The 17,095-nt window shown below is 44.8% G+C and overlaps 1 protein-coding gene across 2 annotated transcripts in view; it reads left to right on the top strand.

Annotated features, from left to right (window-relative positions):
- Positions 1-17,095, top strand: part of KIAA1549L (KIAA1549 like) — a 239,186-nt gene that overhangs the window by 143,772 nt on the left and 78,319 nt on the right. Inside the window, exons 7-10 of one of the 2 annotated variants that reach the window (XM_072969762.1) lie at positions 3,458-3,620; positions 5,127-5,186; positions 11,070-11,221; positions 16,320-16,491. In XM_072969762.1, coding sequence (XP_072825863.1) covers positions 3,458-3,620; positions 5,127-5,186; positions 11,070-11,221; positions 16,320-16,491 — 547 coding nt within the window. Of the gene's footprint in view, positions 1-3,457; positions 3,621-5,126; positions 5,187-7,334; positions 7,508-11,069; positions 11,222-16,319; positions 16,492-17,095 lie in introns of those variants that run through there. The other variant, XM_072969763.1, reaches the window with a different exon arrangement.

The following is a 17,095-nucleotide window of genomic DNA, read 5'->3' on the forward strand; positions in this document are numbered from 1 at the left end:
AAATGGAAAGACACTCTGTGCTCATGAACTGGAAGACTTAATATTGTTATGATATCAGTATTACTGAGACTGATCTATAGAGTCAATGAAATCTCTATCAAAATTCTAGTGACTTTTTTGCAAAAATTGAAAAATCCATCTTAAAATTCACATGACATCTCAAGGGACTGCAAATAGCCAAAACAATCTTGAAAGAGAAAAAGTTGGAGGTCTCACACTTCCTGATTTTAAAACTTAGTACAAAGCTATGATAATCAAAACACTGTGGTACTGGCATAAAGGCAGACTTATATACCAATGGAACAGAACAGAGGGCCCAGAAATAAATCCTTGCATATATGGTCATATGATTTTTGACAGTGGTAGCAAGTCCATTCAGTGGGAGGAGGGACAGTCTTTTCAGCTGGTGGTACTGGGAAAACTAGATATCCACAAGCAAAAGAATGATCCTTACCTAACACTATATTAAATTAAAATTAAATCAAAATCGATCAAATACCTAAATGTGAGGGCTAAAACTATAGAACTTTTAGAAGAAAATAGAAAAGAAAAGTTTCATGACATTGGATTTGGCAATGATTTGTTGGATATGACACCAAAAGCACAAGCAACAAAAGAAAAAAATAGATAAATTGGGCTTCATCAGTATTAAAAACTTTATGGCTCAAAGGACATAATCAAAAGGCAACCCACAGAATGGGAGAAAATACTTACAAATAATATATCTACAATGGATTAATATCTAGGATAGATAAAGAATTCCTACAACTCAACAACAACAAAACAAACAACCCAGTTAAGAAATGAGCAAAGGATTTGAACAGGCATTTCTCCAAAGAAGATATACAGGTAACTAGTAGGCACATGAAATGATGCTCTATGTGACTAATCATTAAAGAAATGCAAATAAAACCCACAAAATACTAGTTCATACCTATTAGGATGGATATTATTTTGAAAAAATAGAGTAACAAGTCTTAGTAAGAATTGGAACTCTTGTGCACTGCTGGTGGGCGTGTCAAGTGGTGCAGCTACAGTGGAAAACAGTATGGCAGTCCTTCAAAAAATTAAACGTAGAATTACCATGTGATCCAACGATTCTATTTCTGGGTATATACCCAATAGAATTGCAAGTAGGGACTTGAACAGATATTTGAACACCCATGTTCATAGCAGCATTATTCACAACAGCCAAAAGGTGGAAGCAATCCAAGTGTCCATCCACAGATGAATGGATAAATCAATGTGATGTATACATATGATGAAATATTATTCATCCTGAAAAAGGAGGGTAGTTCTGACACAGGCTACAACATGGATGTACCTTAAGGACATTGCACTAAGTGAAAGAAGCCGGTAACAACAAATGCTGTATGAGTCCGCTTATAAAAGATACTTAGTTTTGTCAAACTAATAGAGACAGAAAATAGAATGCTGGTTGCTAGGGGCCAGGGAGAGGAAGAAATGGGGAGTTGTTTAATGGGTACAGAGTTTCAATTTGGGGTGATGAAAAAGTTCTGGAGATGGATGGTGGTGATGGTTGCACAACAGTGTGAATGTACTTAATGTCATTGAACTGTACACTTAAAATGGTTAAAATGGTAAAATACATGTGTGTTTTTACCACAAAAATGTATGAGGCTAATGTAATCTATATGTCAGTTCTCAGTTTAAAAAAATATATATACATTTATATAACTTACCTGGTCAAGTGTAGAGTGTACAGAAGTACCATATTGCAAGTTCTTTGGGATCCAATGAGATTTCATTTTGCTGAAAAACAAAAAAATAGAATGTTCACAATAGAGATACAGGTTGCAGAGTTATTTTAGTTTTTTGGGGTTTTTTTTTAGGTAACAATATGGTAAGGTCTTTTGAATTATCCAGAGAGAAGTGCCTTTTTCTTTTTTTGGTACCTTGAGGAACGAGGCGTGAATACCTGTGGCTAAACCATGTTCTAAAAATACTTCCGGAGAGGAGAGTAAGAGTTGACCAGAAATGTCGACTCCGTAGGTCATTAATCATGGGACTCAAGCCTCTGCAGAGAATTTAAAAGGAGCTTCTGCTTAGGGGGAAACATGAGAATAATGTGAAGAAGCTACTCTTGACAGTCTTCTTCAAAGTCAGGTTTAAAGGAAAGTTGCAGAGATGTTTGTGTCTGAGCATGCAGAGGTCTGGGGAAGACTGGATATCAGTCAGCTCCCTGCAGGAAGAGAGGACACATTCAAATGAAGGTAATTTCAGGAAAATCCAGTGAAAGGGACTTTGCAAGAGTGTGGGCAGGCTCTGGGGAAACCATGGGACAGTGCAGCTTCCAAGGCTGTACCATTTGGGGCTGATGAGGGGAGAGGAGGGAGCGTTTGAGGCCAGAGCTGCCCAGAAAGAGCTGTGACCACCCCCGACCCGCCCCTGGAGGGAGTCCCCACCCCAACCCTCTGACTGCCCTTTCCTCCCTCCCTCCTCCTGAGCTCCCTTTAGCTGAAGCCAGAGGGCCAAGGAGCACACTCAGGTGGTCCACAAGGGGCCGGCTCTGGGGGCGCTGAGCAGGATGAGGGCGCGTTGGCAGGTGGATCTGGAGAGGGGAGGGGTAGCCACTCAGCACAGAAGCCTGCAGAGACGGTCTCACCAGGTGGAAGGCCTTCCTGCCGCATCTGTTTTTCCGAATCTCATCTGTGGGATATTTTTGTGTATCCATTGACCCATAAAAGTCTTATTTTCTCATAAGTGAAAAACTGACTTAGACAAAATTCGAAAAGAAAAACCACACCATCTCCCAGTAACATTATCATATTCTATATTGAATAATAGACCACAAGGAAATGGAATTGCCCTCTAAAGAAGCTATTTTCTATTTCTGAATTCATTCTTTGTCGTCAGGTTCAGTCACATTGTCCATTACTAGGTTGGTGACTGACTGTGTGCATTTCCCATCCTTTTAACCTTAAAATTCCCTGAACGTTTGACTCAGGCTTTCTCTGTCTGGGCAGTTGAGCCTCCTTAAACGGCCTTTCCTGTGCTCTACTGGTCTTATCAGAACCACAGAAGTAGCCTGAGACAATTCAGTCCCTAGAAAAGATACACACGCCAGTGGTTAAAACCAGAAGTCAGGCTGCCTGGGTTTGAATCCTGGCTCCATCACATGTCCGCTGTGTGACCTTGGGCAAGTCCCTTGATCATTCTGGGCTTCAGTTTCCTCCTGTGTAAAAGGGACTCATAACGGGATACCCACCCCTCCCCAGTGTTGTGGTGAGAATTAAATGAGATAACATGCCCTTAGCAGGGAGTGAGCCATCCGTGAATGACAACTATTGTTCTTGTCTCTTCCTTGCTCTTTTCCCGCCTCCCTTTCATCCCTACCCTCAGCTTCTGCTGAAACTTCTCCTCCCACGGCCTCCATGAAATAGACCCTCATCTTATTTGGCATGTCTCCCTCCCCTTTCCTCCTGTGTCAATTCAGATCGTGAGCACGTCCAACGCCTCCCAGACAGTCACCCTGGTGTACGTGGTGGGCAATCGAAGCTCCTTCCTCAACGGCACGGTCGCCAGCAGCCTCCTCCGCCAGCTCTCAGCCGAGCTGGTGGGGTTCTACCTCACCTACCCGCCGCTCACCATCGCTGAACGTGAGTATGTCCGCGTCCTGCCGGGTTAGCAAACCGCCTTGGTGTCAGGCCATGTACTACCTCTTCTGCTATAAAACACAACTGAAATATGTGATAAAGGGGGATTGAATTGATGAAAACTTTATTGCACCTTGGCAAAAGCACTGGCTAGTGCTTTGACCTTTCACTTATCTCGTATCTCATTTACTCCTCACAACCATCCTCAGAGGTAGGTGCAAAATTAGCCCCATTTTGCAGACGGGAAAACTGAAGCTCTGAGAGTGCCCACTCTCCTGTAGCTAGTGAGACATGGAATCGGGTGTCTGAACCCAAGCAGTCTGCCTTCTGAGCTTGTAATGCTGCCTGGTGGGGCATCGGTCCTCATGGCAATCTGGGTTGTTGTGGTTTCCCCTACTTCTGCCATCAGCAAATGTTCCCAGGCCTTCAGCCTTCGCCCTGGCTGTAAATATCATAGTGCGACTCATTTGCAATCAGTGTCGTGACTTCACTTGATGAAGTCCCCACAGCCTTGTGGCCTCGTCTTCCTCTAATGCTTCAGTTACACAATCCTCATTATCATGCAGCAGGCATAGACTTTGAAGACGATGCAGCCTACGTTTTGTACCCAAACACTTATGTGGTAGCCAAAGGACGTAAAGATTTGTGCTCTGAAATTTAATCGTTGGTGCATTTCTCAAGGTCAATGGGCAGGGTTTTATGTTGTTTTTTTGAAACACATATTAGCTAAATTTTTTTGTTTCCTTTTATGGTTGCTTTTGAGACTGTAAGTAAGTAAGATGATCTGTAAAATATACTTAGCACATAGTAGCCACTCAGAATTTTTTTCAAATGTTTGTTTAATGACAAGCTTTTGCAAATTTCTAAGTAGTAAGGAAAGAGGACTCCTGATTTCATGGAAGAGAAGATGTCATAAAAGATGGCATTATGTCACAGCAGCATGCGAAGAATTTATTTTTTTATCATCTTGATATTCTGCAAATAATAACAATAAGACAACTGTGATTTATTGAGCACTTACTATGTGCCAGGAACTGTGCTAAGCCCTTCACATGTATTAACTCCGATGGTCACCGCACCTGTAGAGAAATGGGACCCTTGGTTACAAGCATTTGGCTACTAAACTTGACACTGGAAAAATGCATTCAGAAATAGTTATTCCTAAAAATGTTAGTGATGGCTGAATAATTTTTAATAAGAAAGTCATAATTAAGACAGATTCTAGCTGTAGGTCTTGACAATGAAAATGTTTCACTTAAGGTTTTGATGGAAAAACTGAAAGCAGAAACAAACCCATGAGTCCTAGCAGACTCTTCCTCTGAAGGTTCGCCCTTTGCTGAGTATTTTCATTTTCTGAGTAGCAAGTTTCAGCCTGTATGTCCTAGGGTTAGCAAGAATGACAGTGTGGGGTTTAGCTGCTTGGTATCTTGTCAGCTGTGTCTATTTCCCTGAACAATATTCACATACAAAACTGTGAAAATAATTTGGTATGTTTCTTGCTTGTTTTAGCACTGGAATATCCCAACCTTGATATATCAGAAACAACCAGAGACTATTGGGTAATTACAGGTAATCTCTTCTTTCATGTCCCCTTTCATCCTACCAGGTTGGTTTATTTTTGAAAATTGCATGACTTTCAGTGAGAGGATTGGCATCTTTTCTTGGGTCCTGTCTTAGAAGTTACTTTCTTAGGGCCAGAAGTGGGTGAGAGAAGCTGAGATAAGAAAAGGCATTACACTGGAGATGAGTGTTAAATAACAGCTACCTTGAAAGTCACACCCAGGGGCTTCCTCTTTGCAAAACATGCACCCATCAGAAGGTGTGTCATTAATCGGTGGCAGGTTCACGTGAATTGTTGTCTGCCCCTTTAAAGATCGTGCTGCCCTACAAAACCCAAGTGAAAGTCAGAGGAATGCCACCCCTGGCACACCCACACTGAGCTGGCTGGCCAAGCCCAGGCGTGTCCTGACAGTGAGGGCGGATAGAAGTAGAAGGTTGTTTGGGTGGCATTTTCCCTTTTGCTGTTGACATTTCCCAGCTGAGATTTATGAAACAGCAAAAAAGTTCTTGTTTGTATTTTTCAGAAGCCAGACAGTAGCTCTGGAAAATTAGAGAAGCAAGGATTGGGAGCAAAGAGAGAGGACATGTTTGTAGGAGAAGTGAACAGCTGAGCAGTTAAAAGGAGGGGTGGGAGGGGATGAGTCTGCTAGACCAGCCAGCGGCCGTAAGGAAGTACCCCAGGCTGGGAGGCTTCAACAGTGAGAATTTATTTTCTCCCAGCTCTAGAGGCTGAAAGTCCAGTATCAAGTTGTCAGCAGGACTGTTTTCTTCTGAGGTCTCTCTCCTTGGCTTGTAGGTGGCCACCTGTCCTCTGTGTCTCCACGCTGTCTTCCCTCTGTACGTGTCTGTGTCTTAATTTCCTCTTCTTATAAGGACACCAGTTATATAGGCCCCACCCTAATGACCTCATTTTATCTTAATTACCTTTTAAAAGGCCTTACCTCCAAGTACAATCACATTCTGAGGTCCTGGGGGTTAAGACATCAACATATGAATTGTGAGAGGACAGGATTCAGCCCGTAACAAGAAGGGAGGAAGATTTTGCAAGTCCTGGAGAGGTACCTGGACAAGTAGGCCCATCTCATACCTCCCTTCTTCCCTTCCCATCTCCCCGTCATTGCTGTCCCAAACAAGCACTTGATAGGCTGCTGCCTAGAATACTTGATAGAGGAAAATACGTGGGGGATGTGGGGTGTGAGAAGCTGGCCACATCCCAGGTCTCAGATGAACCCCTAGGACACTCCCAGCCAAGAGACGGTCCTTGGCTTCATGCAGGAAAGAATTCAAGAGCAAGTCATGGTGGAGTAAAAGCAGATTTATTTAGAGAGGTGTACACTCCATAGACAGAGTGCTGGCCATCTCAAAAGGCAAGACAGAGACAGCCACCACCAGGCAGTGTTGCTAGTTTTTATATGCTAACAAGTGAGAGGATTGTTCTAACTACTATAGGGAAGGAGTGGGGATTCCCAGGAACTGGGCCATCTTTGGTCTCTTTGACCTTTCATGGTTAGCCCTGGAACTGTCATGGCACCTGTGGGTGTGTCATTCACCAGCTGGTACATTGCAGTGTGTATAATGAAGCTCGAGGTCACTGGAGGTGGAATCTCCTGCCATGCTGGGCCTCCAGGGCTATTGGGAGTTGGCTTCTCTGCCATCTTGGTGCTGATGGCTGTGTCCTGCCCAATTCCTTCCTGTCTCATACTAAGGAGCTTGATGAAGCCTGCTCAGGACTGCTCCTAAATTGCAGAAAATTGCATTTCTTTCTCCCCTGCAAAGCCATGGATTTGTAGAGATTATTTTACTTGCTAAGAAGGCCAACTAAAAAAATGTTTTTAAGAAGGAGAAAAACAAAACAAGCAAAAAACAACCCACCAGAGTTTATGCCCAAGAGAGATAGTGCTAACCCAGCAACACATTTGCGAAGCCACCAGGTTATGTAACATGTACAGAATCCTGTCTCCTGCACAGGGAATGCTGCTTTTCAACTTGCAGACGTTTCCCCCCTTCTCCTAACTGTAAGGTTTACATTCAATGGTAAGACATTCTGTCCTTGACAACCTCCTGTTTCATCCTTTCCTCCTGTACGTGTGTCTTGCCCTGCCTCTGTTTTAGTGACATAACCTTAATAAAAAGCTCCATACATGGTCTTGTTTTCAGGATTCTCCTCGGACTTGACCCCCTGCCCACTCACCTGGACACCCCTTACTTGTTATCACCACTGCTGCTGTTGGTAATCAGAATACACAGTGGCCCCCGTGCCTGTCTTTGGGGCTGGCTGGATCAGTGGTCTAGTGCTTGCTGGTGAGAGGAGACAGATCCAGGTCTCAGGATGGCCCTCCTGCCTTTCTGTTGGCCCGTGACTGCTTTCAAGACCCCAGAGTGGCCACCACCATCTTTTACCATCATTTCCAGAAGGGTAGGAGATGGGGATCTGAGAGATAGAGATAGCTTTGTTCAACCTGTTCAAACCCACAGTCCTTCGAATAAGCACTCGTTCATCATGGGCACCCTGTCTTCTCACTGCTAATGGCCAAGAGGCTTTGAAGCGACTTTTCTTCGTGTGATTTGTATGATAAAAGCCTGACATGTTTTCATCTGTTTTCCAAGTAGACTTTTATTAAAGACGTTCTTGCACAGTATATACTTCTCCCCTCTTTGAGTATGGGTCTTCCTTTGATGGAAAATCACTGGTTAGGGTGATTCCTGCAGCCTCTCTTTACAGAGAACCCAGGAGCTGTGAGGTGTTGCGGAGCCCACAGTCAAGGGTGGGGATATGAGGTGGGGCCAAGATGTGCAGACTTCACCTTGCTGCCTGACAGAGGAGAGGGCCCCTCTTGGGTTTATTCATCATCTTTATTTTACCCACTAGAGTCAAATACCCCAGACCCAGCAATCGCAGGATTTCTTCTGGTCTCAGCTCTTCTACTAACTAAGTTAGTGTGTCCTTGAGCAAGTCAGCTCAGGCCCTCTGGCGTCACCCACCCACCTTTAGAATCAGATGCAATCTGAGCACTGAGGTTCTTTGGCTCTGAGCGTGTGGGATTCAACCACCAATACAACAACTTAGCTTGAGTCCGGGAGGCTGATCCAGGCCTGATCATCGGACTCTTAGAGCCGAGTGCAACTGTCAACAGAGGAGTAAGAGACCAGTGATGTAACAGCCTCCAAATCTTGCAGACAAAACTCCTCTGAACACAGCTGGGACTTTCTCGCCTCCTCTGAGCTGAGTTGGTGGTGGTGAAGAGTGGGTGGCCAGGGCCCTGGCTGATGTGCTGAGGGGCTGCAGTCTGCCTGGGCCCCCGTGCCAGGGTCCAAGGCCCCCCACTGCCTCTGTGTCACTGTGAGAGATGTGGGCACACACCTCTTTCCACCCACTTCCAGCCGGGCAGAGAGGGCCAGGAGCCCGAGGCCCGCTGCAGTCCTCGGGGGAGAGGAGAGGAGCTTTGGTCCTGGAACACAGTTCTGTTTCCCACGGGAGCCCTTCCTCTGGCGAGGGTGTGTCTAGCAGAGCAGGAGGCACATCTGAACAACAACAGCTCCTGTTTATGGACATCCCCTCAAGTGCTTTACAGCCCTACGCTGGAAGCATTTTTTTTTTTAAATGAAGTATTCTGTTCTTCACAGTGATACAGTCAGGAGTGGATGATGATAACCGTGTTTTCAGATGCACAGCTGGGGCCCAGAGGAGCTAAACAACTTGACCAAGCATACTCAGCAAGGGGGCGTGAGGATCACAGCCCAGGCCCCTGGCTCCAGCCCCCAGCTCCCCTCCAGCTGTCTCCTGACAAGGACACGTTCTCTTTGCAGAGAGAGCCCCGGGGCTGGTGGAAGCCGCCTAGCTGTAGATTCCATGTAACTCTGCGGGAGGTTCCCACAGCCTCCTGCACTTCCCCCGGAGGTATTTTTTTCTCTCCATTTAAAAAATCGTAAAATACACATAACGTGTGATTTACCATTTTAACCATCTTAAAGCGTACCGTTCAGCGGCATTAGGTACGTCCACAAAGTTGTGCAGCCATCACCACTTTCTGTCTCCGGAATGTTTTCATCACCTGGAGGCTCTGATGTTCTCTCCTTTGAGGTCTGCCTCCCGCATCATCACTGGGGTTCCTCTAAAGTAACCCACGACGACACCCCTTGACTGTCCCGCGTCCCCTTTCTCTCTCTTGTCCGCTGGTCAGGAGAGGCCGGCGTAGGGTTGGCAGTCATTCAGCAGTTGGCATTGTCGTTACTGGAGGGGTGTCTCTGAACCAGTGAGAACAGCGGCTCTTCTGGGCTCACGAGGTTGGTCGGCCCTTCCTCAGCCTGACAGCCTGTGTCCAGAGGGCTCCGAGGGGCCTCTCTGGGACCTGCCACAGTGGGATGTGCGGGCATGTTCTATCTTATTCACAGGAGTTCTGCTGACAGATGAGCTGGGGGGTCCCTCACAGGGGCCCTGGAAAGAAAGCTGCTTTATACCCTCCATGGGGATTATTTCACATTTGTGGCTTCAAAGAAGTGATTTCTGAGACTCAGCCATGGGTTTTCTTTTTCTCTTGATTAGTTTAAACGTCTTTCTCTGTATCTCATCATCGTCCGTGGCTTGTTCTGGCCCTGATAGAGTGCCACCAGAATGACAGCAGGCTCTGTATATCTGAGCTATTTCCGCATCCCAGTAGCCAGGTATGAATGGTCCTTGGCTGGACTATAGTAGAAAAACTCTGCTAAGTGAAAAACCTTGTATTACATCCCAGTTTGGGTCTAAGAAGATGAGAATTGCTTGTAGCATTTTTGATGTCAGGAATGGCTGTGTTTGAGGCAGTGTTTGTGTGTTTAGGGGAAGTCTGCATCTTCCCCAGGGACTGGAGGAAGAGCCAGACTTTGGGGGTTGACAGCAAAAGGCTGCAGCAGTCCTAGGATGGCCCGGTGTTCATTAAAATCTCCCTCCATGTACTCGCCATTGCCCGGAATTCCATCACTGACGCCCTGCCTGTTGATTACAGACACCCTGGGTGTGGATGAAGCCCAGCAGTGGAGGAGGGGTGGAAAGAGAGGAGTTTCACTTACTTTGCACGCACCAGGCTCTGTGCTAAGCTGCTCTGTGCATCTTGTCTCTTTTCGACCTCATAGCTCACCAGAAATATATCTGCTGTGATGTAGGCCTTCTTATTCCCTTTTTATAGCAAAGGGCTTGGACTCTGAGAGGGCCAGTGGTATGCGCAAAGTCCCACAGCTGCCGAGTGCCAGCACTGAGAGAGCCCACCCTTTCTATCACACTGTCCTGCTCTTGAGGGGGAGGGTACGGGGGGGGGGGGTCCTGGGCAGCTCTACAGGTGAGCCCTGAGAGGGATGGATGAGGACACTCAGCAGGGCGGTTCGCCCGTGTGGAAGGAGCTGAATTGCTGGATGGAGCTTAGATTTCTCAGCAGAGCTGCTGGGAAGGAAAAGTAAAATCAGGGTAGTGCTGAGCCAGGGCTTCCGAGTGGGGACCAGCAAAAAACCCAATTAGCCGTACCTGTTGCTGTGCTGCATTCCCACACGGACTCCAGCAGCGAGAGCTATCTTCAGTGAGGCTGGGATGTAAGGCAGCAGCGTTACACTTGCCACAGCTTGTGACGGACAGAGCGCAGGCTTTGGGGTCGCGCAGGCTCGGGTCTGAGCCCTGGCTTTGCTGATGACTAGCTGTGTGACCTTAGGCAAGTCGCTTAAGCTTTTCAGCATCTCTAACAGGTGGATGGTGATTCCTGACTCCTGGGGCTGTTGTGAGGGTAAAGTGAAGCAAGAATGGCCAAACCCTACCCTGGGGATGGGCCCAGGGTCCTGGGTGATGGGTGCGGGATGTTGGTGGTTGTGGGCCCTGAGTCAGCAGGGAGTCTCGCCACTGAGCAGCCCCTCTGCCTTCTGCACCCGCAGTGCTGCAGGGCGTGGACAATTCCCTGGTGGGCCTGCACAACCAGAGCTTCGCCCGCGTCATGGAGCAGCGCCTGGCCCAGCTGTTCATGATGTCCCAGCAACAAGGCCGGCGGTTTAAACGGGCCACCACCCTGGGAAGCTACACCGTGCAGGTGGGTGTGCGTGAAGCCTCGGGGGTCTGGTAAGAAACGTGCGGTGCGTTGTTCCCGAGCCCATGTGCTGAGGAGCGCCCCCGCTGCAAGCGGACAAGGCCTTTTAACACCACTGCTCTTCAGTTTGGGCGGCTTGATGATCGTAATCATCAGAATCATGAGGGAGGGTGAGAACTACTCTCTCGACTGTCTCACTACTAGATTGTAGGGGAAAAAAGGGCTCGGAAGAAATGCTGCCCACATGCACATATTTATTAAACAAGTTATTAGTAAGCAAGCGCCAGTTCCTCCCCAGCCTGTTCTGGAGGCTGGATGAAGTCCCAGCTTTCAGGCCTCTCACCCACCACGACTGTGAATGGTAGATACACCAACTGGCCTTCCAGGTGTGGGATTCTGTTAGCCTTGTTGAGTCCATTTCAACACATAAAGCCCTCCAAGTTTATAATGGACACGTGACCACACGGGGATTTAGGCCAGGGAGCTGAAGCAGACACTCCTGGTACCCTGCCCCAACCCCCTTACGGTTTCTGTGAATACCGATGGACTTCCAACAGCCCCCTGTTTATTGAAGGGCTGCTCTTGAGATGCCCAAACCCAGTTTGCCCAGCCACGGCTGGTCAGACGTGCCTGGGAATTCACCAGTGGTGGGGGTATAAATACCACAGCTCTCTTGCTTCTGAGCTTAGCTAGGAGAAGTCTAAAATGTATGCTTTAGGGTCCCTGTCAGAGCTTCCACACAGAATAAGCTTTAGTTTCCCGTCGTGGTGTTGGCTTTATAGTCCATCCGTGGTAGCTCCCTTCCACCCCTGTCAGTTCCCTGCGCTTCTCCAATAAATTACAGGCATTCAAGTCATCTCAGAGTCTGCTTCACAGGGAATTGGACAGAGAAGTAGCCATCCTGGGGGTAGGAGGCTCTAAGCCTCTCTAGATTCTTTATCCAGTTCAAGCAGGAAGGGGAGTGTCTCTTGCGTATTCTGGCCAATCCACATATCCTGCCTACTACTAATCTCTCCAAATTAGATGTTAGAACCCATTTCTAACATTTGTTATGCTAATTAACAACGCTCTATTGAGCAAAGTATCAACTTACAGAAGCGATTCTAGTAGCTGCCTCTAAGAAAGTGGGCTTCTTAGCCCACTTTCTAAGAAAGTGGAATCTAGCCGACTGCCCCCTGGGAGGTGACCTCCTGATCGATAATCAACCACATCTAGGGTGTAAGTTAACCCAAACACACATGCATGGTATCACACTAAGAAGAAGCTTTAAAGGAAATTACAGGCATTACCACAATCTGTCTGCAGATCATGTCCCCAGGCAATCTTGGAAGTACAAACAGCTCATCTTCTAGAACACACTTCCCTTGGTGAGTCAGCTTCATGCCCTGAGGGAGACTCCCCGTCCCTCATTCACAGTTGGTGAATTTGGCCTCTTCTCCTGTGGGATGTTGCTTTGGTTCTGAAAGTCTTTGTGGTCTAAAGCAGCTTTGTCATAAGGGAAAACGTTAGTTAATTTCACGTGCCAAGTTTGTGATTTTCCCTTTGTGGGGTTGGTGTGAACCCTACAATTCACACTTCTCCAGACAACAGAAAGGAAGTCACTGGGATTCAGACAGTGAAATGGGATTTGCCTCTGCTCAAGGCAGAGAGAGAATCACCCTGCAATCTTGGTGTTATTTGTGAACCTAAGAAAGGTACCTAACACATTCAAAGGGTCTAAGGAGCCCAGCGAGATGTTCTTTCCTCTTTTTCTGAGTACTCAGTGTGCTTAGCCCCTTTTGTTGCCTGGAAAGCCTGAGTGAAGTAAGTAGGAGTTTATTTCTGCAAATCCCTACCTTACCGAGGCTGTAGATCAACTTCTAACATCATCCTTGGAGAAATCTTGGTAAGAAGAATTTGCTGTTAAACGGAAATTGAGTGAAGTTATTAGATACTTGAATGTTCTTTCACCTTGTACCTTGTTCTACTAACTCTCTCTCTACCTCCTCTCCCACTGGGGACAGAAATAACATGCCCAAGTTTCCCAAATAAAGTCCCCTCTACATAATTTACATCATCCTTCACCCAGAGAAGTGTTTCATCTCAGACAATTTTTAAAGATGAGCCACCTTCATGAATATGGAGATTTAGATGTCTAGACTCTAAAGATACTTCTCTAGTGGATATATTTGAAAAATTGAGTCCAAAGAAGATATACATATGACCAGTAAGCATTTTTAAACCTTTAACTCCATTTGTCATCAAATTAATGCAAGTTTTAACTACCACGATATGCCTTTTTTCACCTACCAAAGATTAGTAAAATGGTGCTATCCAGTTGTGATGAGGATGCAGTGAATTGGGCACTCCCAAACACAGTAAGTGGGTATGACCTTTCTGGAGGGCAGGTGAGCAACTGAGACAAGAACCTTTTAGATGGTCACAAACTTAACTCCTAGAAATTCATTTTGAGGGATAGATGTGAACACAAAGATGAAAGGTAACAGCAGTGTTTCTCAGAGGGTATCCAGAAAATGACTCTATGAAGTGCCCAGAGGCAAGGGGGCTCTTTGGTCAGGTCAGTTGGGCAAGGCTGCATCCTGCAGAACCTTCTTGAAGATTCCAAAGGCATATTAGCATACCAAAGACTCCAAAAAAGAACTGCAGTAAAGAAATCTCCTTAATTTTCTTCAATATTCTGGTTTCTAAATTTAAATGCCAATAAGATCCTTGTTTTTAGTGATATCTACATTTCCCCAACATTTTATTCCAAGCATTTTCAAACTCACAGAGAAGTTGAAAAAAATTTATGACGTGAACACCCATATGCTCACCATCTAGGTTCCACAATTAGCAGTGTATTATGTTACTGTTTTATATTATATTATATCATTTCCATACTATAGATTAGTTTGGACTATTCTAGAACCTCATATAAATGGAATCCTGTGGTATGTTCTCTTTTGTATAAAGCTTTTTTGACTCAGTGTCATGTTTTTGTGATCCATCCAGGTCATTGTGTTATTTGGTGGTTTATTCCTTTTTATTGCTGAGTAATATTCCCTAGTATCAGTGTACTCCAGTTTGTTTATCCATGCATCTGTTGATGGACACATGGGCTTTCCCCAGTTTTTAGCTATTATAAACAAGGGTTCTGTGATCATTCTTCTGCAAGTCTTTCTATGGCCATATACTTTCATTTCTCTCAGCCGTGTAAGAGTGGAATTCCTGGTTCAGCAGGTTGGTGTATGTTAGTTCTGTAAGAAACTTCTAGACTTTTCCCCAAAGCATACCATGTGGATACCCCCCCAACCGGATGCAGAGCTCCAGTTACTCCACATCCTCACCAACACTTGGTGTTGTCATTCTGGTGGCTAATAATGGTGTCTTATAGTTTTAAATTGATTTTCCTCACTGAGCATTTCAAAAATATGCTTATTGGCCATTCAGATATCTTCCTTTGTGAAGTGTCCGGTCAGATTTTTTTTAACCCATTTTTTTATTGGGTTGTAGTAATATTTAGTTGTTATTTATAGCATTCATACACGGGAGTGTAAAAACATGTCAAATTTAAAGAACACTAATAAAAGAGAACCCGCAGTCCACAGAGTAAGAACGTTACTGTTACCTCAGCCCAGGCGCCTTTTCTGTGTCTTTTCTGACTAACGCATAATCTCTTCCTTTCCATCAGACTTGAGTGTGCTTCTGAATTTTGTATTAAATCATGCCTACGTTTTCAGTATAGATTTTACCATCCCCATGTGTATCTTTAAGCTGCTTATCATTTGCTTTTGCCTGTTTTTAAATTTCATATTCTGTCATTTGTTTCTTCTGCTCCATGTCAGGCTTTTGTATTCACCCATATTGATACAAATAGCCATTGTTCATTTATATACTCTATGTTTCATAAAAATATTTCATTATGTGACTCTATCATAACTCGTTTATTCATCCTACTGTTAGTAACTTTTGAATTTTCAGGGTTTTGTTGTTGTTGTTTTTTGCTATTACGAGCAATGCTGCTGTAAACATTTTTGTAACAGCTTTTAACAGCCTATGAAACTCATAATGTGCTGTAATATACACTTTGGAAAATACTATACTCTACTATAATGTTTATCAGTGGTTAATTAGACTAGTGAAAAATTAATAACCTAAATGTTAAAAAATGAAGGATTAGTTAAGTTTATGACGCATACATACAGTAGAACATTATGCTGGTGTTAAAATTTATGTTTTATGTATTTACAATGATTATCAATTGTTAGTTACAGTCCTAAAAAATGAGTACCAACTTAAGTGTTTAACAGTAAGAATTGGCTGGCTAAGCTCATGAGGCATGTCTTGAAATGCTGTGTAGAAGTTAGCATTTATACTTAGTTATATTTAAGCTCAGTTATGGATGCAAATAAAAGCAGCAATATATGATACTATGTAGAGAGTGTGATAAACAATTTTTTAAAATAATAAATAAAGAGCTTGTATAGAAAAAAAGAGCAGGAGCAAATACTCCAAAATAATAATAATAATTAGCTTGTGGTGGAGGGATTACAGCTTGTTTTTATTTTATTCATTTCTTGATGCTTTTCTTTATTTTCAGACTTTCTTGCATAGTGAGAAAAAGCAACAAAGGTTATTTAAAAAAAAGAACTTTGAGTCTCCAAGTACTGCTTTTATCAGAGATCTTTTGAATTGCAGACATATAAGTTCTTTTTTTTTCCTCTCCGGCAATTGCAGGAATTTGAAATTAGAAATCTTGTTTGAGAATAACCTAACATGCCCTGAATTAATGTGGAGGCCTATTTTCAAATGAGGCCAGAGTTCTCTGGAGGCTGGAAGACATCACCATTTCAGCGTTTCCTTCTCCAGTCTCAAACTGTTCTTTCCAGATGTTCATATTTTCAAAACCTATTTCTCCTCCCCGCCTCCCCCTCCAGCGATAGCAGGGCTCCTTGAGATGTTGGTGATAGGAGGTTAGGCAAAGATTGATGTCTGAAATACGCGTTATGGGTCCGCTTAGCCACAGAAGGCTTCAGAGTTGGGAGAGAGCGTGCTGATTGCCTGGGTGATTGCAGGGTTGATGCAAGATGCCCTGTAAACATGGCCTGTCTTTTTCTGAAAGATGGTTAAGATGCAGCGGGTGCCGGGACCCAAGGACCCCGCGGAGCTGACTTACTACACCCTGTACAACGGGAAGCCTTTGCTGGGGACCGCAGCTGCCAAGATCCTGAGCACCATTGACTCCCAAAGGATGGCCTTGACCCTGCATCATGTTGTCCTTCTGCAAGCTGACCGTAAGGGGATGGTCTTTCCATTCGTTATTTTTAACTCCTTTACATGTTTCCTGCAAATCAAAGTGATTCCTCAAACTCATGTTAATGGACCCAGAGAGAAACATATTTCTCTTCTAGAAGGTTTTTAAATCAGCCAGCTGTTTCCTGTGATATTTGAAGCAATAGGTTTTGGGTAAAGGATATATTTTGGATATTAAGATGATGCCGATACTGCTTTTCTCTCCTCGGTATAGTCTTGTGAGCAGCTAGAAACATCACCAGAGCTGAGATTATATTTGTTGGGGAATTAAAGATAATTTGATCCAATAAGGATTTATAGCATCCTACTGTGAACTGTAAACTGTGTTCAGTGCTGGAGGACACGCAGGAGTGGGCAAGACCCGGCCCCTGCCTTTAAGGAGCAGAAAAAGAGTTAATGCAGATGTGAAGGAGCAGAATGCAGGCATGCTTTGAGGAGGCAGGGTGATACAGGGCTCAGCAGAGGGGCTTCTGGGAAACTGGAACAGAGCAAGGGCATGAACCATAATAGCGGCTTCTTTGAGGCCCCTCCCCCATGGCAGCTGCTGTGTTTGTTCTTTTCATATGTTTGCTCAATGTCTCCTCT

The sequence above is a fragment of the Vicugna pacos genome, chromosome 10 (assembly GCF_048564905.1).
Source record: "Vicugna pacos chromosome 10, VicPac4, whole genome shotgun sequence".
Taxonomy (NCBI): domain Eukaryota; kingdom Metazoa; phylum Chordata; class Mammalia; order Artiodactyla; family Camelidae; genus Vicugna; species Vicugna pacos.